Source organism: Platalea leucorodia (genome assembly GCF_965183815.1).
Source record: "Platalea leucorodia genome assembly, chromosome: 23".
Taxonomy (NCBI): Eukaryota; Metazoa; Chordata; class Aves; order Pelecaniformes; family Threskiornithidae; genus Platalea; species Platalea leucorodia.
Genome location: NC_138845.1, coordinates 2,446,552 through 2,468,578, shown reverse-complemented (window position 1 = coordinate 2,468,578; position 22,027 = coordinate 2,446,552). Strand labels below are relative to the sequence as shown.

The 22,027-nt window shown below is 68.3% G+C and overlaps 4 protein-coding genes across 10 annotated transcripts in view; 2 read left to right on the top strand and 2 right to left on the bottom strand.

Annotated features, from left to right (window-relative positions):
* Positions 1-406: 406 nt before the first annotated feature.
* Positions 407-6,185, bottom strand: CBX5 (chromobox 5). Of its 2 annotated transcripts, none has more exons than XM_082332700.1 (5): positions 6,077-6,185; positions 4,193-4,348; positions 3,937-4,123; positions 992-1,089; positions 407-894 (listed from the first exon to the last, which is right to left on the bottom strand). In XM_082332700.1, exons 2-5 carry the CDS (start codon positions 4,327-4,329, stop codon positions 744-746), a joined length of 573 nt encoding a protein of 190 aa, XP_082188826.1. In that variant the 5' UTR covers positions 4,330-4,348; positions 6,077-6,185; the 3' UTR covers positions 407-743. The 2 variants fall into 2 exon arrangements, with proteins under 2 accessions (XP_082188826.1, XP_082188827.1); XM_082332701.1 differs by lacking the exon at positions 6,077-6,185 and adding an exon at positions 5,860-5,928.
* Positions 6,186-6,549: 364 nt separating this feature from the next.
* On the top strand, positions 6,550-12,936 carry HNRNPA1 (heterogeneous nuclear ribonucleoprotein A1). 5 transcript variants are annotated; one of them, XR_014230420.1, is made up of 12 exons: positions 6,550-6,687; positions 8,774-8,890; positions 9,179-9,325; positions 9,455-9,665; positions 9,751-9,843; positions 9,923-10,045; positions 10,308-10,379; positions 10,572-10,745; positions 11,556-11,678; positions 11,775-11,837; positions 12,716-12,759; positions 12,857-12,936. XR_014230420.1 is itself a non-coding variant. In XM_082332556.1 (11 exons), the coding sequence occupies exons 1-10, from the start codon at positions 6,673-6,675 to the stop codon at positions 11,828-11,830; spliced, it is 1,101 nt and encodes a 366-aa protein (XP_082188682.1). In that variant the 5' UTR covers positions 6,550-6,672; the 3' UTR covers positions 11,831-11,837; positions 12,004-12,332. The 5 variants fall into 5 exon arrangements, 4 of the variants coding, with proteins under 4 accessions (XP_082188682.1, XP_082188681.1, XP_082188684.1 ...); XM_082332556.1 differs by lacking the exons at positions 12,716-12,759; positions 12,857-12,936 and adding an exon at positions 12,004-12,332 and having other exon boundaries at positions 9,953-10,045; XM_082332555.1 differs by lacking the exons at positions 12,716-12,759; positions 12,857-12,936 and adding an exon at positions 12,004-12,332.
* Positions 12,937-13,087: 151 nt separating this feature from the next.
* On the bottom strand, positions 13,088-19,925 carry NFE2 (nuclear factor, erythroid 2). Of its 2 annotated transcripts, XM_082332437.1 has the most exons (4): positions 18,801-19,925; positions 16,215-16,254; positions 15,767-15,895; positions 13,088-15,315 (listed from the first exon to the last, which is right to left on the bottom strand). In XM_082332437.1, the coding sequence occupies exons 2-4, from the start codon at positions 16,227-16,229 to the stop codon at positions 14,653-14,655; spliced, it is 807 nt and encodes a 268-aa protein (XP_082188563.1). In that variant the 5' UTR covers positions 16,230-16,254; positions 18,801-19,925; the 3' UTR covers positions 13,088-14,652. The 2 variants fall into 2 exon arrangements, with proteins under 2 accessions (XP_082188563.1, XP_082188562.1); XM_082332436.1 differs by lacking the exon at positions 18,801-19,925 and having other exon boundaries at positions 16,215-16,529.
* Positions 19,926-21,161: 1,236 nt separating this feature from the next.
* Positions 21,162-22,027, top strand: part of COPZ1 (COPI coat complex subunit zeta 1) — a 3,621-nt gene continuing 2,755 nt past the window's right edge. Inside the window, 1 exon segment of the mRNA XM_082332706.1 lies at positions 21,162-21,264. Within this exon segment, the coding sequence (XP_082188832.1) occupies positions 21,247-21,264 (18 nt within the window). The 5' untranslated portion in view covers positions 21,162-21,246.

Genomic DNA, 22,027 nt, shown 5'->3' with positions numbered 1-22,027 from the left:
GCCCCTTCTCGATGGGGGGGGGGGGAGGATGGCGCGGTGCCGCGCGGGCTTCGGCGGCACCACGGCGCCCTCTAGCGGCGCAGCGCCGCCGAGCAAGGGGCGGGACGGGACCGGACCAGCGGCGCCCCACCCCCGCGCCCCCAAGCTCCGCCCCCTCCGGGCTGCAGCGGCGCCTCCCGCCCACCAGGTGGCGCCAGAGGGGACCCGGGGGGGGCGGGCAGAGCGGGGCCCCCCCCTTCTTATGGGTCCCCCTGAAATGGGGGGGGTCCCTCCTACTGGGGGCGAACTGGGCCGTACTGGGGATACTGGGAGGCCCCCAGTTGCCCCCCTTCCCTCCCCCAGACGAAGCGGCGGCTCCTGAAAAGTGACCGTTTATTGGAAGCAAATACGGGGGGGGGACGGACAGACGGACGGACACGGGGACAGGGACACACGGGGGGGCCCCGGCTAAAAACACCGACCTTAGAAAAACAGCAAAAAACCGGGGCTGAGCCCCCCCAAACCTGCCCCACCCCCTCGTCCGGGGCGGGGGGGGGATGCAGGGTGGGGGGTGCCCCCCCCTTCAGACACCCCCAAAATGGGGGGGGGGGGGGGAGCTTTGTGTCCCCCCCATAGGGCGGGAGCGTCCCCTCCCCTGTCCCCAGGGGGCTGCGGGGAGGGGCAGGGCGATCCCTGGGGACACGGAGGGGGGGGACACACACGAGATGATGGGGGGGGGCTATGTACAGGAGGGGGGGGCCGCCTTAGCTCCTGGGGGTCTCGCGCTCTTTGCTGTCCGTGTCCTCGGGGTAGGCGTGCCAGGTCAGCCGCTCCTCGTAGAAAGCGATGACGATTTGGGGACACTTGAGGTTCGCCTCCTTCGCCAGCACCAGGTCGGCCTCGTCCGTGTCCTTCCTGGGGGGGGGACACACACACAGAATAATAAGGGGGTCGGGGGGGGGACACAGAAGGTGGTGGTCACCCCCCTCGGGGACACGCGGGGCAGCCTCACCACTTCATCAGGAACATCAGGTCCCCGCAGGAGTCGGTGGCACCGATGATCTTCTCGGGCTCCAGCCCCCGCTCGAAGCCCCGGGCGATGTCGTTGCTCTGCAGGGTTTGGTTTTTTTGGGGGGAAAAAAGGGGATTTTTGGGGGTGAGGAGGTGTGGGTACGCCTGGGCGGGGGGGGAAGGGGTACAGCCCCGGTGCGTGGCGGTTGGAGGTCACAGGGTTGGGGACGGCCTCCCCCGGCTGGTGCGGGCCCTTCGCGGTGGCACTGGGTGCCCGTCGCCATCCCTGGGTGCCCGTTCCCATCCCTGGGTGCCCGTCGCCATCCCTGGGTGCCCATTCCCATCACAGGGACATTGGGTTCCTGTCCCCATCCCTGGGTTGCTGTCCCCATGGTGGGGATGCCAGGTGCCTGTCCCCATGGCTGTGTCCCTGTCCCCATCGCGGGGACACTGGGTGCCTGTCCCCATGATGGGGATGCTGGGTGCCCATCCCCATCCTTGGGTGCCCATCCCGATGGCCGGGTCTCCATCCCCGACACTGGGTGCCTGTCCCCATCCCTGGGTGTCCATCCCAACTGTGGTGGCACTGGGCATCTGTCCCCATTGCAATGACACTGGGTTCCTGTCCCCATCCCTGGATGCCTGTCCCCCATCCTGGGGCCACTGGGCTCCTGTCCCCATCCCCGGGTGCCTGTCCTCATCCCAGGGACGCTGGGTTCCTGTCCCCATCCCCAGGTGCCTGTCCTCATCCTGGGGACACTGGGTTCCTGTCCCCATCCCTGGGTTCCTGTCCCCATCCCCGGGTGCCTGTCCCCATCCCAGGGACGCTGGGTTCCTGTCCCCATCCCCGGGTGCCTGTCCCCATCCCAGGGACGCTGGGTTCCTGTCCCCATCCCCAGGTGCCTGTCCTCATCCTGGGGACACTGGGTTCCTGTCCCCATCCCTGGGTGCCTGTCCCCATCCCCGGGTGCCTGTCCCCATCCCAGGGACGCTGGGCTCCTGTCCCCATCCTGGGGACACTGGGTTCCTGTCCCCATCCCCGGGTGCCTGTCCCCATCCCAGGGACGCTGGGCTCCTGTCCCCATCCCTGGGCTCCTGTCCCCATCCTGGGGACACTGGGTTCCTGTCCCCATCCGCGGGTGCCTGTCCCCATCCCAGGGACGCTGGGCTCCTGTCCCCATCCCTGGGTGCCTGCCCCCATCCTGGGGACATTGGGTTCCTGTCCCCATCCCCGGGTGCCTGTCCTCATCCCAGGGATGCTGGGTTCCTGTCCCCATCCCTGGGCTCCTGTCCCCATCCCTGGGTGCCTGTCCCCATCCTGGGGACACTGGGTTCCTGTCCCCATCCCGAGGTGCCTGTCCCCATCCCAGGGACGCTGGGCTCCTGTCCCCATCCCTGGGTGCCTGCGCCCATCCTGGGGACACTGGGTTCCTCTCCCCATCCCTGGGTTCCTGTCCCCATCCCTGGGTGCCTGCGCCCATCCTGGGGACACTGGGTTCCTCTCCCCATCCCTGGGTTCCTGTCCCCATCCCCGGGTGCCTGTCCTCATCCCAGGGACGCTGGGTTCCTGTCCCCATCCCTGGGCTCCTGTCCCCATCCTGGGGACACTGGGTTCCTCTCCCCATCCCTGGGTTCCTCTCCCCATCCCCGGGTGCCTGTCCTCATCCCAGGGACGCTGGGTTCCTGTCCCCATCCCCGGGTGCCTGTCCCCACTGCAGTGACACTGGGTTCCTGTCCCCATCCCCGGGTGCCCGTCCCATGGCGTTACAGCAGAAATCTGATTAACCGCGCTCTTCCCTCCGCGCAGGCCCGTTCAGCGCCAGCAGCCGCAGCCTCGGGCCGCGGGAGCTGCCCGAGCGTAAATTTCCTGATAAAACCAACGCTGCAAACACAGAACTCGCCGAATCCGGCAGATGGGAGCGGGACGAAGGAGATAAGGACCAAGGAAACAATTCCAAGGGAATGAGGTCACTTCAGAAGGCGGCCAGCCCAGCGACAGTGCAAACCAGTAAGAAATCAAGAGATCGACCAGAATTACGGGGTTGGACTTGGGGATCAGGCGCTGGGTGGTATGGGTGTAACTGGGGGTGCAATCTGGGGCTGGGGTCCCTCTCCGGAGGCACCCGGCCGGAGCTGGCACCTGGGAACTGATCACAGAGGAACTGGAAACCTTCCCTCGGACCCGACGCTACCCAGCGGGACCCCAGGGCGCGACCCTGCTGCGGTGGCCGGCGTGCGGAAATCCCCAACGATGGCTGGGTGCCTGTCCCCACCGTGGGGACGCTGGGTGTCTGTCCCCATCCCTGGGTGTCTGTCCCCATCACGGGGACGCTGGGTGTCTGTCCCCATCCCTGGATGCCTGTCCCCATCATGGGGACGCTGGGTGCCTGTCCCCATTACGGGGACGCTGGGTGTCTGTCCCCATCCCTGGGTGCCCGTCCCTGTGGTGGGGACACCAATTGTCTGTCCCCATCACAGGGATGCTGGGTGTCTGTCCCCATCCTGGGTGTCTGTCCCCATCCCAGGGTGCCCGTCCCCATAGCTGGGTGCCTGTCCCCATCACAGGGACACTGGGTGTCTGTCCCCATCCCTGGGTGCCCGTCCCCATAGCTGGGTGCCTGTCCCCATCACAGGGACACTGGGTGTCTGTCCCCATCCCTGGGTGCCCGTCCCTGTGGTGGGGACACCAATTGCCTGTCCCCATCACAGGGATGCTGGGTGTCTGTCCCCATCCCTGGGTGCCCGTCCCCATCCCTGGGTGCCCATCCCCATAGCTGGGTGCCCGTCCCCATCACAGGGACGCTGGGTGCCCGTCCCGATCCCCAGGTGCCCATTCCCATCACAGGGATGCTGGGTGCCTGTCCCCATCCCTAGGTGCCTGTCCCCATCTCTGGGTGCCCGTCCCCATCCCTGGGTGCCCGTCCCCGTGGCAGTCCCCCCCCTCACCTCCCTCTTCTTCTTGGCCTTGACGTCCTCCCCGCCGGCGGGCAGCCCTCCTTTCCTCTTGGCGCTCTCCGCCTTCTCCCGTGGTTTGTTCCCGTCACCCTCCTTCATCTTCTTATACTTCCTCATAAACTCCGAGATCAACTCCGGGCAATCCAGATTCTTCTCCGGCTCCCAAGTGTTGTGTTCCCTGTCACCAAATGACCGTCATCATCATCATCATCATCATCACCGTCCCCCCGTCCCCGGTGGTACTTACTCGGAGAAGCCCTTCCACTTGAGCAGGTACTCGGCCTGGCCCTTCACCACGCGCCGGTCCAGCACCTTCTCCACCACATACTCCTCCTCGTCTCCCGAGGACGAGCTGTCGGCTGGCCGCTTGCTCCTCTTGCCCATAGCGCAGCGCCCACGGGTCCTGGGGGGGGACAGGGGGGGTTATTGGGGACCCCCCTGCCGCCCATTGCCCCCCAAATCCAGAGGAAGAGGAGATGGCGGCGAAGGAGCAGGCATCTCCCAATGCAATTTGGGTTAAAACCCCTAAAAAAGGTAGGGATTTAGGCACAGGGAAATGTCATTTGGGTTAAAACCCCTAAAAAAGGTGGGGATTTAGGCACTGGGAAATGTAATTTGGGTTAAAACCCCCCAAAACGGGGATTTAGGCACAGGGAAATGTCATTTGGGTTAAAACCCCTAAAAATGGTGGGGATTTAGGCACAGGGAAATGCTTTGGTGGAAAAGCGCATTTCCCCTCCAATTTATAACACGGCAATAAAAATCTCACTCTTTTTTAAGGGCTTTAAAGGCAAATTAAAAAGAGGGGGGGGGAGAGGAGGCGGAAACCCCGCACCCTCTGACCATTTTGGGGCGGGTTTGCTGCTTAACAGCAAAGCCCCACAAGTAAAAACCCCAGGGGTTTTAAAAAAACCAGGTTTTAAGGCACACAGCCAAAATGTGGGGGGTTTTGTCTTGGGTTTAGCATGTTTTTTTTAAATTCAGCCTTAAAAAAACGACGGAGCCAAGAAATTCCTCGTCTTCCCCGTTCCCCGGGTGGCATTTAGTGAAGGCCCAAACCGGTGCGATTCACCGGCGGGGGGGCTGGGTGGCAAAAGGGCGGGTTTGGGCGTAAAACGGATGGATTTGGGGGTAAAAGGAGCAGTTTCGGGTGGCAAAAGGGCGGGTTTTGGTGTAAAAGGGATGGATTTGGGGGTAAAAGGAGCAGTTTTGGGTGGCAAAAGGGCGGGTTTTGGTGTAAAAGGGATGGATTTGGGGGTAAAAGGAGCAGTTTTGGGTGGCAAAAGAGCGGGTTCGGGTGTGAACGGGATGGGGACGGAGCCCCGGGGCACCGCATCCGTAAAGCTGCATGCGGGAGGCCTGGCGGAACAGAAGAAAAGCGCCAGTTTGAGGCGAAAAGCGCCGGTTTGAGGCAAAAAGTGTTGTTTTGGGGAAAAAAGCGCCAGTTTGAAGCACAAAAGCGCCCGTTTGAAGCACAAAAGCGCCAGTTTGAAGCACAAAAGCGCCAGTTTTGAGGCAAAAAAGAGCCGGTTTGAGGCAAAGAAGAGCCGGTGTGGCTCGGCCTGGCGCGTCCCGGGGCCCGGGCCGGTCCCGGTGCTCGGCGCTGCACAGCTGACCGGGCCGCGGGGGCGGGGCAAGCAGCGCGCCACCTCTCCCCATTGGCCAACGGCACACGGCGTCCGCTCGCCCATTGGCTGAGCGCGCCGCCGCTCGCCCCCGCCCCGCCCCTCCTCCGTTGGCCCAGCCGGCCGTCACTCCCCTCGCCGTCCCGCCCCTCCGCCGCCGCCATTGGCCGAACGGGACGCCGCTCGCCCCCGCCCCCCGCCGCCGCCATTGGCCGGAGCGCCTGCCCATCCCGCCGGCGGGGTCCGCCCCCGCCCTGCCCCCCATTCATCCACCTCCCGCCGCCGCTACCTGGGCGGGGAGCGGCTCCGGCGCGGGCCCGTCCGCCGCGGTCTGGCCGCCCCTCCGAGCCGCCGCCGCTCCGCGCTCCACCCGCCAAAACCGCCCGCAGCGCGCAGGCGCCGCCGGCCGCGCTCCGCGCATGCGTCCGCCCGCCCTCCCCCTCCCTCTCCCTCCCTCCCTCCCTCCCCGGTCGCCCCGCGTCGCGCATGCGCTGAGCCAGGTCCACCTTGGGCGCCGGCGGGCGGGCGGGCCCCTCCTCGCCGCCGCCGGGACTCGCCGCCGCGCCCCGCTGCTGCCGCCCGCCGCGCCGCGCTCGCCGACCTCCGCCGGGCCCGCCGCCGGGCAGCGCTGAGCGACGGCCGCGTCCGCCAATGGGAACGGCTGCGCCGTGGCGCTAGCCAATGAGAGGGAGGCGCGAGGCGGGACCGCCAGCGAGGGAACCAATCGGAGGAGCGCCGGGGAGTCTCCGGGCCGGAGCGGGAAAAGCGGCGCAGGGCGGGGCCGCGGCGGCCTCGCCCAATCCGTGAGGCGCGGAGGCGGGACCTCCCCCGCCGCAGCCAACCGGCGGCGGCGGCGCGGGCGGAGCGGCCAATGAAGCCGCGTCGCTCAATCCCACCGCCCAATGGGAGGCGGCGCGGGGGCGCGGCGCGGGCGGCACCGCCCAATGGGAGCGGCCGGGGGGCGGGCGGACGGCGGGGGCGGCGGAGTGAGGCGGCGGCGCTCGCGTCGCTCGGCCCCTTTCTGTCTCGGCGCCTCGCAGAGGGAGCATCGCGCGCTGAGCCGCCCGCCGCCGCCCAGCCCGCCCAGCCCCGCGCTGCCGCCATGGCCAAGTCCGAGGTAAGCGTCCCGCCGGCCCCCCCCCCGCCCCCCCCAGCCCCGCCCCGCCGCCGCCGGCCCCCGCCGCCTCGGCCGCGGCCTCCCCGCCCCCGCCGCCCCGCTCGCCGGCCGCGCGCGCCGCGCTCACTGCGCCTGCGCGCGCCTCCCGCCCGCCGCCTTCGGCGCAGGCGCGCGGGCCCCGCCGCGCGCCGGGGGGGCCCCGCGGCGCATGCGCGGCGCCGCGCGCGCCCGCTCGCTCTCGCGCTCCCCCCCCCCCCCCCTTCCCCGACGCGGCTCCCCGCGCGCGGGGCCACGTGCGCGCCTTTGTGCTCGGGTGGGCGATGGCGGCCGCGCCGCCTCCGCGCATGCGCAGGGCGCGGGTCGGGCCCGGGGCCACCGGAGGGGGGGGATCGGGGAGCGGGAGCGACCGGGCCCCGGGGGTGGTCACGGCCCCCCCAGCTGGGGGCTGGGGGCTCGGGGTCCTGTGGGGCCGGGGCAGCCCCGCAGATGGGGCCTGGGGGGCCCCGAGAACGGGGACTGGGGGGACACAGGGTCCCTTGGGGGCCAAGGCAGCCCCACAGATGGGGCCGGGGGGGGGCGCTCAGGGCCCTGGGGGGCCCTAAAAATGCGGGTTGGGAGGGTCTTAGGGGCCTGGGGCCCCCAAGAATGCGGGCTGGCGGGGTTCAGGGGCCTGGGGGGCGCCTAAAAATGCGCCTGGGGGGGCTCAGGGTCTATTTGGGGCCAAGGCAGTCCCACAGATGGGGCCGGGGGGGGCTCAGAGGCCTGGGCGCCCCAACAGATGGGGGCTTGAGGGTCTCAGGGTCTCTTTGGGACCAGGGCAGTGCCACAGATGGGCCCTGCAGGGACTTAGGGGCCTGGGGCGCCCTAAAAATGGGGACTGGTGGGGCTCAGGGTCCCTTTGGGATCAGGGTGGCCCCACAGATGGGTCCTGTGGGCGTTCAGGGGCCTGCGGGGACTCAGGGTCCCTGTGGGGCCAGGGCAGTCCCACAGATGGGGCCTGGAGGGCCCTAGAAATGCGGGTTGGGAGGGGCTTAGGGGCCTGGGGCCCCCAGGAATGCGGCCTGGGAGGGTTCAGGGGCCTGGGGGACCCCAGAGATGGGGCTGGGGGGGGGGGGGGTTTAAAAATGGGGGCTGGGGTCTTTGGGGCCAGGGCAGCCCCACAGATAAGTCCTGGGGGGACTTAGGGGCCTGGGGGCCCCTAAAAATGGGGCTGAGGGGCCTCAGGGTCCCTGTGGGGCCAGGGCAGTCCCACAGATGGGGCCTGGGTGCCCCCACAGATGAGGGTTTGGGGGGCTCAGGATCCCTTTGGGGCCAGGACATTCCCACAGATGGGGCCTGGGGGGCGCTCAGGGGCCTGAATGGCCCCACAGATGGGGCCTGGGGGGGCTCAGGGTCCCATTGGGGCCAGGGTGGTCCCACAGATGGGGACTGGGGGGGGGGGGGGTCAGGTCCCTTTAGGTCCTGTCCGGCCCCACAGATGGGGCCTGGGAGGGTTTAGGGACTCCTTGAGCCCTGGGCAGCGCCATGGATGAGGGCTGAGGGGGGCTCAGGGTTCTTTTGGGGTCTGGGCAGCCCCATAGATTGGCATTGGGGGTCTCAGGCCCCTTGAAGGAACAGGCAGCCCCACAGATTGGGTCTGGGGGATCGCAGAGCCTTCCCAGGGCCTGGTCGGCGCCACAGATGGGGGCTGGGGTCTGTAGGGTCTCCCTGGGGCTGAGAACAGCGCTGGAGGGGGGTAGGGGGGGGACCAGCGAGGGGGATGGGGGTGAAAGGGCCCCCCTGGGGCTGGAGGGGTGCAAGGAGGCCCCGTAGAGAGGGTTTGGGGGTGATGGGTATGAAGGGGGCTGGGGTCTGTTTGGGGGTGAAGGCAGATACGACAGAGTGCAGTGAGGGGGGGCTGGGCCTCCCTGGAGCTGTGGGGGTGTGAGGCAGTCCCGGGGGGCATTTTGGGGTGACAGGGCCTCCCTGAGGCTGGGGGAATGCAAGGGGTTCCCACGTAGGAGGTTTGGGGGTGGCAGAGCATCGCTGTAGCTGGGGGGCAGGGGAGTCCAGCCCCCCTCACCCCCATGTCACCGCCTCCTCACAGTCTCCGAAGGAGCCCGAGCAGCTCCGCAAGCTCTTCATCGGCGGCCTCAGCTTCGAAACCACAGACGAGAGCCTCCGCAGCCACTTTGAGCAATGGGGCACCCTGACCGACTGCGTGGTAAGGCCCCCCAAACGCCTGCCGTGCCCCCCACTCCTGCCCGGGCTCCTCTCTGCCCCCAGCACCTCCCTGGGGGGGTGGGTGACAAGTGCCAGCCCTCGGTGACCCAACGCTGACGGGGTTTGAGGTGTAACGATGCGGGTAACGAGGAGAGCGGCTGCTCTGCGGCTGCAAGGGTGGGAGCGAGAGCCAGAAGAGCTGAGGGAAAGGAGCCACATCCCCACAGAGGGGGTCTGCTGCCTCTTGGGGGGCTTCACACTGTGCCCTGACGTGTCTCTGTCCTCCCAGGTGATGAGAGACCCGAACACCAAACGCTCACGAGGCTTCGGCTTCGTCACGTACTCCTCAGTGGAAGAGGTCGACGCCGCCATGAACGCCCGGCCGCACAAAGTGGACGGCAGAGTCGTTGAACCAAAGAGGGCCGTATCCAGAGAGGTAGGGAGGAGCCGTGACCGTCCCCGGGGCCTCAGACCCCGCCGGATGGGGCCGGCAGAGCCCAGGGCGGCTTTGGGGGACGACGGGGAGCTGCCCCGACCCCACACCCACGCCGCCGTGTTCCCGCAGGACTCCCAGCGGCCCGGCGCCCACCTCACAGTCAAGAAGATCTTTGTGGGCGGCATCAAGGAGGACACGGAGGAGCATCACTTGAGAGACTATTTTGGCCAATATGGCAAAATCGAAGTCATCGAGATCATGACGGACCGCGGCAGCGGCAAGAAGAGGGGCTTCGCCTTCGTCACCTTTGATGACCACGACTCCGTCGACAAGATAGTCAGTAAGTCCGGCGGGCGCTGGAAGGGAGGGGGGCACCCAGCTTTGTGCCCCCCTCCCCTAAATCTCCCTCTCCTCCCTCCCCGCAGTTCAGAAATACCACACTGTGAACGGGCACAACTGCGAGGTGAGGAAAGCCCTCTCGAAGCAGGAGATGGCCAGCGCCTCAGCCAGCCAGAGAGGTGAGCCCGCGGCTCGGCCCCCGGCTCCCCCCCTGCCCCGAGCTGCCGCTAGACCTCACTGCCTGTGCTGTTCCTAAAGGCTGTCCCCCCCCTCCGCCCCCTCTCCTAGGCCGCAGCGGTTCCGGGAATTTTGGCGGCGGCCGCGGAGGCGGATTCGGCGGTAACGACAACTTCAGTCGCGGCGGCAACTTCGGCGGCCGTGGTAAGTGGTTCGGCGGGACCCATCCGGCTGCCAGCCGCAAGGGACGCCGCCGGCTCGAGACGCAGCTCAAAACCTAGCCCAAACGCCGCCGCCGCTCCGGCTGCCACCGCTCCGGCTCCCGGCCCCCCTCGGCCCGGCCAGAGCGCGCCGCTCCTCCTCCCTCCACGCCGGGATTTCGGCACCCCGAACTTTTCTCTCCGGCAGCTCTAAACCGCCCGGCCCCGTGTGGACGGATTGAACCACAACGGTTTGTTCTTTTCAGGTGGGTTTGGTGGCAGCCGCGGTGGCGGTTATGGCGGCGGCGGAGACGGCTATAATGGATTTGGCAATGACGGTAAGGCCAGAGCGGGATTTCTCCGACGGGCAGCGGCCAGCGCGCCCAGCCGCTCGCCGAGGACGCCAGCCGGCCCTGTGGCCCGGCCCAGACAGCGGACGCAGCCCACCGCCCTGCCGAACCCGGAGCCCGGCCCCCACGCGCCCGCCGGGGCGGCCCTGAGAGCTCAGCGCCCTCCTTCCTCTCCCCCAGGTTACGGCGGCAGCGGCCCCGGCTACTCGGGTGGCAACCGGGGCTATGGCGGCAGCAGCACCTACGACGGCTATAATAACGGCGGGGGGGGCTTCGGCGGCGGCAGCGGAGGACGGCGTCCCGCCCGGGGACCCGCGCTCGCCGTGCGGAACGGCCTTTCCGAAGCGGGCACAGGTGGGGACCCCCCCCAAATCCCCCCTGGACGTAGGGCGCGTCTGGGTTCCCCCTTAAATCCTCCCCAGGCGCCTCGTGGCGCCCCGGTAAATCCCCCCCGCCCAGGGGTGCCTTTGGGCTCCCCGTTAGACCCCGTCCCGGCAGCGGAGTGCCTCCAGACTCCCCGTTACCCCTCGGGCTCCTGGGTGCCTCTGGGCTCCCCGTTAAAGCATCCCCGGCTGCGGGTGCCTCTGGGCTCCCCGTTAAACACCCTCCTGGCCTCCAGGCTCCCCGTTAAACCGCCCTGAGACCCCCGGGTGCCTCCCCCTGCCCCACTCCTTGGCCGTTGGGTGCCTCTGGGCTCCTTTTTAACCCCCCCAACCATGGGGTGCCTCCGGGCTCCCCGTTAAACCCTCCTCCAGTTCCTTGGGTGCCTCCGGGCTCCCCTTTAAACCCTCCTCCAGTTCCTTGGGTGCCTCCGGGCTCCCCGTTAACTCCCCTGTGGCTGTGGGATGCTTCTGGGCTCCCCATTAACTCCCCTGTGGCTGTGGGATGCTTCTGGGCTCCCCATTAACCCCCCCCCAATTCCTCAGGTGCCCCCAGGCTCCCAGTTAAACCCCCCCCTCGCCTCTGGGCTCCCAGTTAAACACCCCTCCGGCCATCGGGTGCCTCCGGGCTCCCCGTTAAGCCTCCCCAAGCTCCCAGGCGCTTCCAGACTCCCTGTTAAACCCCCCGCAACCTCCAGGCCCCCATTAAACCCCCCCCGAGACCCCCGGCTGCCTCCCCCTTCCCCGCGCTGACCCCGTCTCCCTCCTTCTCCCCCCTCCCCAGGCAGCAACTTCGGCGGCGGGGGGAACTACAACGATTTTGGCAGTTACAACAACCAGTCGTCCAATTTCGGCCCCATGAAGGGGGGCAACTTCGGGGGCAGGAGCTCGGGGCCGTACGGCGGCGGTGAGTCCCCGGGGGGGGTTGGATGCAGCCCCCAGACCCTTTTTCTGTCCGTCCGTCCCCCCGAGTGTTTCTCTAACACCCCCCGTCCTCCCGCAGGCGGCTACGGCAGCTCGAGCGGCGGCGGCAGCTACGGCGGCGGCAGGAGGTTTTAACACCCAGGTAAGCCCGACCGCCGCGAAGCAGGCGAGCCATTCCACCAGCAGTTTATTAAATTAAAGCAAAAATAAAGAAAAAAAGATTAAAAAAAAAAGGCTGCCAAACGCCCGGAAAGCGGCGGCTGGCCCCGGGGCCGTTTAGATTAACGTTATTCCGTATTATTCAACAGGAAACAAAGCTTAGCGGGAGAGGCGAGCCAGAGAAGGGACAGGGAAGCTGCAGGTTACACCAGTTGTGAACTCGGCCCACTCACAGCTGTGGCGGGGGGTGGCTGCTCCATGAAGACGTGTGTTAGACAGAAGTCTCCTTTGCGAAACAGGACTGTGTTTGTGACTAATTGTACAACAGGTTATTTTAGTTTTCTGTGCCGTGGAAGCATTCCGACGAGGCCTCCCGGGAGCCTCGGTTTTATTTGCGCGCCCGTGCTGTCGATCGCTAACTGTAACACAACATGACGCTGAATAAATGTGTCTTTTTTTTTTTTTTTTTTTTATTATTTTTAGTTTTTTTTATATATATATATATATTTCTGATCTCTACGCCACTCTGGTGTCGGCCGCGGCGGGGCGCAGCCTGTCCCCCCCCCCCACCCAGCGCAGACTAGCTCAGGCTCTTCCCCGCGCCCCACGCACGCACCCCCGGCCCCGTTTCGCCCTTCACGGGCCCCGCACCCCCCCGATTTCACGCTCGGCCGCCCCCCCCTTGTCCCCGGGGTGTCCCCTCGGCCTCGGCCCCCCCAGGTTCTCCCCCTCGCAGCACCGCAGAGCGCAGGGCAGGGACGCTGTAGGTAAGAGCAGCTTCTGTGTGCGTGTGTCCCCACCGTCCCCGTCCCCCCCCCGGGACCCCCGCCGGGTCGCTAACGCTCGCCTTCGCTTTTGTAGGAGCCACCGGCAAAGGGAGAGGAGCCCGCGGGCCACCGGCGGAGGTGAGCGGGCGGGGGGACAGCGGCGGGGTGCAGGGGGACACGTGTGACGCCCCCGGGGCCGGGGACACCCCCCTTCATGGCTCTCCCTTCCTTGCAGCGCCCGCGGGAGCCCGTTAGCGCCTGGGAGGTGTCGCGGCCACGGGGGCCTTGTAAATAAAGAGAAGGGTATTTTTGTAAGCGTGTCCCGTCTGTGGGGACAGGGAGGGGACAGGGACGGGGCGAGGCTGGAGCAGTGATGGAGGGGCTTGGGGACAGAGGGGAGGGAGATGGGGCTGGGGGACAGGGGGGCGCTGGGGCAGGGGAGGGATGGGGATGCGACCGAGATGGAGGGGACAGGATGGGGACAAGGATGGAGGGGATGGAGGGGACAGGATGGGGACAAGGATGGAGGGGACAGGATGGGGACAAGGACAGAGGGGATGGAGGGGACAGGATGGGGACAAGGATGGAGGGGACAGGATGGGGACAAGGGACAGGATGGGGACAAGGACAGAGGGGATGGAGGGGACAGGATGGGGACAAGGATGGAGGGGACAGGATGGGGACAAGGACAGAGGGGATGGAGCGGCCGTGGAGGGGACATGGAGGGTTTGGGGACAGGGATGGGGCCGGAGAGGGCGGGAGGAGGTTGCCGGGGCTGGGGCAGCGCAGGGAAGGCGAGGGCCCCGCGTCACCCGGAGGTGACGGGGACAGGAGGTGACAGGCAGGCGTGGGGCTGGCGGCTACGCCTGCGTCGCCTGGGGCCACCTCCTCGCCCTGGGGGGACGGAGAAGGACAGGAGGTGGCAGGAATGCGTCACCTCGGGGCGATGGGACAGGAGGTGACGGGTGACGCGGGGTGACAGAGGCAGCGCAGGCGCGGGCCGCTTTCTGAGGCGGTTTATTGTCTATTTACAGGGGTGGCGGTGACGGGGTGGCCCCGGGGTGTCACCCGCAGCCGCGGGAGGCCTGGGGGCACCCCGGGGTGCGGGGGGACACTGGGGACACCGCGGGGTGCAGGACCCGTTGCAGGCACCTGGGTGCGCCGTTGGGGGGGTGTGGGAGCACCCGAGGGTGCTCTTGGGCTCCGTGGGGTGCAGGGTGGCACGGAGGGTCCCACTGCTCGCTACGGGGTGCAGGGTGGCACCCAAGGGTGCTGTGGGCCTCCATGGGGTGCAGGGTGGCACCCAGGGGTGCCGTGGGGCTCTGTGGGGTGCAGGGTGGCACCAAGGGCACCCAAGGGCCCCGTTGCTGCTGGTGGGCTGTAGGGGTCACCCAAGGGTGCTGTAGGCCTCCAGGGGGTGCAGGATGGCACCCAAGGGTGCCATTGCTCCCCATGGGCTACAGGGGTCACCCAGGGGTGCCGTGGGCCTCCAGGGGGTGCAGGATGGCACCACAGGCACCCAGAGGCCCCATTGCTCCCTAAAGAATGCAGGAGTCACCCAAGGGTGCTGTGGGCCTCCAGGGGGTGCAGGATGGCACCCATGGGCTACAGGGGTCACCCAGGGGTGCCATGGGGCTCTGTGGGGTGCAGGATGGCACCATGGGGTACAGGGGTCACCCAAGGGTGCTGTGGGCCTCCAGGGGGTGCAGGATGGCACCCATGGGCTACAGGGGTCACCCAGGGGTGCCATGGGGCTCTGTGGGGTGCAGGATGGCACCATGGGGTACAGGGGTCACCCAAGGGTGCTGTGGGCCTCCAGGGGGTGCAGGATGGCACCCATGGGCTACAGGGGTCACCCAGGGGTGCCATGGGGCTCCATGGGGTGGGTGCAGGATGGCACCCAAAGGCCCCCTCGCTCCCTAAAGGATGCAGGGGTCACCCAAGGGTGCCGTGGGCCTCCCGGGGGTGCAGGATGGCACCCAAGGGTCCCCCTGCTCCCCAGGGGGTGCAGCCCCCCCCCCCGGGCCCCCCTCACTCCCCCAGCGCGGGGCTCTCCAGGCTGAGCCCCCCGTCGGGCGCCAGGCGCAGCCCGAAGCGCTCGGGGGGCAGGGGGTTGCCGGCCCCGTCCCTCAGGGCCCCCAGCACCTGAGCCGAAACGCGGGCCAGGTCTCGGCGCAGGGCACCCAGCGCCCGCTCCGCCTGCCCCCGCGCCCGCAGCAGCCGCTCCCGTTCCCGTCCCAACCTCCCCAACTCCGCCTGCAAGCGAGCGATGGCTTCTAATTTCCGTCGGCGACATTTTTGTGCCGCCACCTTGTTCTTGCCGCGCCGGCGGATGTCCCGCGCCAAGGCCAGCTCCGGGCCCGACAGCCGCGCTCGGCCCAGCAGCGCGTTGAAGTCCTCCACCGGCAGGTTGACGATGGCTTCGGGTCCGATGGGCAAGGCCGAGGCCAGCGCCCGCCGGGCGTCCCGGCTGCTGCCGCCGCCCCGGGGAGCGGCTGGGTGGGCGACCGGCTCCGGCGGGAAGGGTGTTGGTAGGGGGGGAGTGGGGAAGGGGGGAGGGAAAGGGGGAATGAAGTGGGGTGGGGGGAGAGGGGGTGGAGGGGGGGGCTGGAGGGGGGTGTAAGGGGGAGGGGCGGGTGGGGGGAGGGGGCAGAAGGCGGGGTCGAAGGGGGCGTCTGCTGCCATGTCCAGGCCCTGCGGGGAGAGGGAGAGGGTGATGGGGGGGGGGCGTCTAGGGGGAGATGGGAGCAGTGGGGGGGTCTCCCGGGGGGGGGGGGGCATTGGGGGTCTCCCAAAGGGAGGGGGGGGGTCTCCCGGGGGGTGTGTGTGTGACTGGGGGGGCAATGGGGGTCTCCCAGGGGGAGGGGGGGGTCTCCCGGGGTGTGTGTGTGTGACTGGGGGGGCAATGGGGGTCTCCCAGGGGGAGGGGGGGTCTCCCGGGGGGTGTGTGTGTGACTGGGGGGGCAATGGGGGTCTCCCGGGGGAGCGGGGTGCAGTGGGGGGTCCCCGGGGCTGCACCGGGAGGGGTCCCGGGGCGGGGGGCGCGGCGGGAGGGCGGCCGCCGCCAGGGGGCGGTAGGAAGCTGCAGCGCGGAGGGGGCGTGGCCCGCGGAGGGGGCGTGGCCCGCGGAGGGGGCGTGGCGCACCTGGAGCTCGCTGAGGGAGAGGATCTCCTGCCACGTGAGCTCCACCTCGGCGGGGCCCGGCGGGGGCGGGGCCAGGGGCGGGGCCAAGGCCGGGCCCCGCCCCCCCACCTCCCCGAGCGCCGCCAGCGTCTGCGGGACAAAGCGCCTCGTTGGCTCTGATTGGCTGCGAGCGGCTCCTGGCCCCGCCCCATTTGCCCCCCGGGCTCCCCCGGGCCCTAGAGCCCCCCCGCCATCCCTGAGACCCCCGGGGTCCCCAGCACACCCCCAGGCCCCCCCCAAACACCCTCAGCCCCCCCAGCCCCTCCCATGGCCCCCGTGCCCCAGCTGACCCCCACCAAGGCCCCGACACCCCCCCAAATCCCCCCCCAAGACCCCCCGGTGCCACCCCCAGCCCCAGCTCCCCCCTCCCCCGGCTCCCCGAGCCCCCCCTGGGGCCCCCCCTCCTCACCTCGGGGTCCCCCATGCCGGAGCCGCGGCGCCGCCTCCTCCTGCCGCCCCAGATAAGGGGTTATCACCCATCCCGGGGGGGTGGCACCCACAGACCCCCCCCGCAGGACGCCTGGGTCCCTTCCGGCTTCCACTTCTGCTTTCGGGGTGCAGCGGGGGACGTGGGGCGTCCCCCCGCCGTGGGGGGGGGGGTGCCCCCACCCATGGGTGCCCCCCCGGGCGCCGCCCGCCTTGCGCCACCCCGTTGCCCAACGCCGGGACGTTGCGCAAGGAGCAACTGACAGCCGCGCGCCCGCGGCCGGCCCGGCCGTCACCCCCCGTGTCACCCCCCGTGTCACCCCCGTGTCACCCCCCGCTACCCCCCGTGTCACCCCCCGTGTCACCCCCCGCCACCCCCTGCCACCCCCCGTGTCACCCCCGTGTCACCCCCCGTGTCACCCCCTGTGTCACCCCCCGCCACCCCCGTCCTGGCAGCAACAGCGCCGGGGCACCCTACGGTAACGCAGCGCCCAGAGACCCTACAATAACACAACACCGGGAGACCCTACAATAACACAGCCCCAGGGCACCCTACAATAACAGAGCGCAGAGAGAGACCCTACAATAACACAGCACTGGGAGACCCCACAAGGACACAGCACCCAGAGAGACCCTACAATAACAGGAGTGCCAGGAGACCCTACAATAACACAGCAACCAGAGACCCTGCAATAACGCGAACACCAGGAGATCCTACAATAACACAGTGCCTGGGAGACCCTACAATAACAGAGCACCCAGGGAGACCCTACAACAACACAGCGCCAGGAGACCCTACGATAACACGGCACTGGGAGACCCTACAATAACACCCAAAGACCCCCACAATGACACAGTGCCCAGGAGACCCTACAATAACACAGCAGGAGACCCTACAATAACACGGCACTGGGAAACCCTACAATAACACAGTGACCAGGAGACCCTACAATAACACAGCAGGAGACCCTACAATAACATAGTGACCAGGAGACCCTACAATAACACAGCACTGGGGGACCCCATAAGGACACAGCACCCAGGGAGACCCTACAGTAACACAACAGCCAGAGACCCTACAATAACAAGAGCGCCAAGAGACCCTACAATAACTCAGTGTGCAGGGAGACCCTACAATAACACAACACCAGGAGACCCTACAATAACACAGTGCCCCGAAACCCTACAATAACACACTGCTGAGAGAGACCCTACAATAACACAGCACCCGGAGACCCTACAATAACGCAACATCAGGAGACCCTACAATAACACAGCACCCGGAGACCCCACGATAACTCAGCGCAGGCCCCGTGGAGGCGGTGGGTGGGGGTGAGGGTGCCCCCCCGCCCCGTGTCCCCCCCCCCCCCGCTGCAGCCGTTGGGGCCGTTTCCGTCCGTTCCCACCCGGGGCTGAGCCGGGGCCCCGCTGCCGGCACCCCCCGCTGAGCCGCTGGCGCCCTGCCCGCGCCCTGCCCGCGCCCTGCCTGCGCACGCACACGCACCGGGGCACACGCGTGCACCGACGCCCCGATCCCCGGGCACACGCGTGCACCAATGCCCTGATCCTCGGGCACACGCGTGCACCAATGCCCGGGCACACGCATGCACCGACGCCCCGATCCTTGGGCACACGCGTGCACCAATGCCCCGATCCCTGGGCACACGCGTGCACCAATGCCCGGGCACACGTGTGCACCAATGCCCCGATCCCTGGGCACACGCATGCACCAACACAGAGCACACGCGTGCACCAATGCCCCGATCCCTGGGCACACGCGTGCACCAATACCCGGGCACACGCGTGCACCAATGCCCTGATCCTTGGGCACACGCATGCACCAATGCCGTGATCCCTGGGCACACGCGTGCACCAATACCCGGGCACACGCATGACCCAATGCCCGATCCTCGGGCACACGCGTGCACCAGGACACTCACAAACACACGGGCACACGCGTGCACCCTCCCTGAACACGCTTGTGCAATGGCCCTGGGCACAGGCGTGCACGAACACCCCTCAGTGCACGTGCGTGCACCGACCCCCCGATCCCTGGGCACACGCGTGCACCAGCACAAGCACCGACACACGGCGCACGCGTGCTCTGCTGCCATGGCACACGCGTGCTCCCTCCTTGAGCACGCTTGTGTAACGCTCCCTGGGCACACGCGTGCACGAACACCCCTCAGTGCACACGCGTGCACCAACACCTCGATCCCTGGGCACACGCGTGCACCGACACAAGCACAAACACACTAACACAGGGGCACACGCGTGCGCTGGCACCCAGGCACATGCATGATGCTCCCCTGGACACGCTCGTGCACCGATCCCCGACACACGCGTGCACCGACACCGCGATCCTGGGGCACACGCGTGCCCCGATCCCCAGGGCCCTGGGCACACGCGTGCGCCAGCGCAAACACACCAACGCATGGCACACGCGTGCTCCCTCCCCGGGCACACGCGTGCCCCGATCCCCCAGTCCCCGGGCACACGCGTGTGCCCAGCCCCAACACACGCCTCCCCCCCCGTTGCACACGCGTGTGCCCCCCGGCGCGGGACCCACCTGGTGCCCTGTGCTCAGGCCACGGCCATGCCCGGCGGGGACGCGGGGACGCGGGGGCGCGGGAGAGGCCCCGCAGCGCCAGCCCCCAGGGTGGCCCCGCGCCCGCTGCCACCGGGTGCCCGCCCCAGGGACACCCTGGGGACAACGGGGGGGGGACAGGAACCCGGGGAGGGAGGGGGGGAAGTGTGGGGGGAGAGGGGACATGGGGGAGGGATGGGGGACACGGGGACAGGGGAATGGGGGATATGGGGACACAACAGGGGGACACGGGGACAGGGCAAGGGAGGTTGGGGACATGGGGACACAAAAGAGGGACATGGGGACATGGGGATGGGGAAAGGGGGGGCATGGGGACAAAAACGGGGGGCATGGGGATGGGGACATGGGGACACTGGTGGGACAAGGGGACAGAGAAATGGGGGACATGGGGACACAACTGGGGGACATGGAGACAGGGGAAGGGAGGCTGGGGGACAAGGGGACACTTAGGGGGTCACAGGGACATGGGGACACAGGGGACAAGGGGAATGGGGGACATGGGGAGACAAAAGAGGGACTTGGGGACAAAGGGACGGGGAAAGGAGGGGAGCGGGGACAAAAATAGGGGACATGGGGACACTGGTGGGTCAAAGGGACAAGGGGACGGGGGACATGGGGACATCAACAGGGGTCATGGGAACACAGGGACAGGAGGAAAGGGGACATGGGGACACAACTGGGGGACATGGGGACAGGGGACGGGAGGTTGGGGGACATGGGGACACTTAGGAGGTCACGGGGACATGGGGACACAGGGGATGGGGGACGTGGGGACAGGGAAAGGGGGGACAGGGACATGGGGACACAAAAGGGGGACACGGAGACACGGGGATGGGGAAAGGGGGGAGCGTGGGGACAAAAATAGGGACATGGGGACAGGGACGGGGACACGGGGACACTGGTGGGTCAAAGGGACACAGGCGACAGGGGAATGGGGGACAGGGGGACACAACTGGGGGACATGGGGACACGGGGACAGGGGAAGGGGGGCACAGGGAGCAGGGGGCAGTGACGGGGACACTCCTGTGTCCCCCCCGTCCCCCCCCAGGGGACCCAGGCGCCCGGAAGCCACCGGCGGTTGCCCAAGCCCGGGGCCCCGCGGGGGAGGAGGGGACAGGGGGGCCACCCCCCGCCCGCCGTTATCGGCGGGGCCCAGGGCATCCGCCCCCCCCGCGGGGCCCCGGGTGGGGCCTGTCCCCGCCGGTGGCACCCCAGGGCCTCGGTCACCCCCCGCCTCGCGGGGGCCCCTGCACCCCCCGCGTCCCCCCATCCACGTCCCCCCCCCGCTCCCCATGTCCCCTTGTGCCCCCCGTGTCCCCCCGTGTCCCCACGTCCTCCGTGTCCCCCCATGCCCCCTCCAAGTCCCCCCATTCCCTGCCATGTCCCCCACGTCCCCTCATGTCCCCGCATCCCCCCGTGTCCCCCCCATGTCCCCCCAATCCCCCAATGTCCCCCCAAGTCCCCACATCCCCCCGGGTCCCCCCCATGTCCCCTCAAGTCCCCCATGTCCCCCCACGCCCCTCCATGCCCCCCCATCCCCAAGTCCCCCCATGTCCCCTCATGTCCCCACGCCCCCCCGTGTCCCCCCCAACCCCCATGTCCCCCCCCGTGTCCCCACGTCCCCCCCGTGTCCCCCCATGTCCCCACATCCCTCCACGCCCCCCATGTCACCCTGTCCCCCCACATCCCTCCATGGCCCCCAGCTGTGTCCCCATGTCCCCTATGTCCCCACGTCCCCCTGTGTCCCCCCCGTGTCCCCCCCGTGTCCCCCCATGTCCCCGTGTCCCCCCACGTCCCCCTGTGTCCCCCCATTCCCCCCATGTCCCCGTGTCCCCCCCGTGTCCCCCCATTCCCCCCCACGTCCCCTCACGTCCCTCCATGTCCCCACGTCCCCCTGTGTCCCCCCATTCCCCCCATGTCCCCGCGTCCCCCCACGCCCCCCGTGTCCCCACGCCCCCCCGTGTCCCCTCCTGACCCCAGAGAGGCCAAAGGTCACAGGTAACCCCGCCCATCAGGGGGTCGTGACCCCATGAGGGGTGGGGCCGAGCACGGAAAGGAAACCGCTTCCGGTCACGTGATCGACGAGGCGGCCAACCGCTGAATGAAACCGGCAAAGAGGTGACGTCAGCGCTTCCCCGGTCACCATGGGAACTGCACCGCCCCCTCGGCTTCCGGGAGTGCGGCACGGCGGTGACGGACGGGACGTGCTTCCAATCAGCGGCCGCTTCAGGAAGGGCGGGAAAGGCCGGCCCGCCCTCCACCGCACCTCCACCAGCGATTGGTCAGATCGGATCCGGGTTCTCCCAATCGGCTCGTCGGGGAGGTGCCCGGCGGCGTGATTGGCAGCCGAGCAGCCAATGAGCGGCGTCCGCTCTTCCGGCTCCACGTCGGCAGCGGCGAGCGCAAAATGGAGGCGCTGATCCTGGTAGGGGGCGGCGGGGCCGGGGGCGGCGGGGGCGGCGGGGGGGTGGGGGTCAGTGGGAGAGGACGGGGGGCGGGGGACGGGGGGGGGCATGGGGGGTAAAGGGGGGTGCGAATGGGGGGGCAATGGGGTTTAAATTGGGGGTGCCAATGGGGGCAAATGGGGGGCAGTGAGGGGGTGAATGGGGGGTGCCGGTGGGGGGGCAGTGGGGGTAAATGGGGGGGTGCCAACGGGGGTGAATGTGGTTAAATTGGGGTAAATGGGGGGGCAATGGGGTTAAATTGGGGGTGCTAATGGAGTAAAGGGGTTGCCAATGGGGGTAAATGGGGGGGGGCAATGGGGTGGCAGTGGGGTAAGTGGGGGATAAAGGGGGGGTGCCAACGGGGGGGCAACGGGGTTAAATTGGGGGTGCCAATGGGGGTAAATGGGGGGCAGTAAGGGGGTAAATGAGGGGTGCCAGTGGGGGGGCAATGGGGGAGTGAATGGGGGGGTAAAGAGGGGGTACCAGTGGGATAAAGGGGGGGTGCCAAGAGGGGTAAATGGAGGGGTGATTGGGGGGGGCAATGGGGTTAAATTGGGGGTGCCAGTGGGGTAAATGGGGAAATGAATGGGGGGGCAAGTGAGGGGGTAAGTGGGGGGTGCCAGTGGGGTAAGGGGGGGGGCAATGGGGGTAAGTGGGGGGCAATGGGGGGGGTAAGTGCCAGGGTGCCAGTGGGGGTAAGGGGGGGCTTCTCCCTGCCCGTGGGGTGGCAGTGCCCCGCCGCCG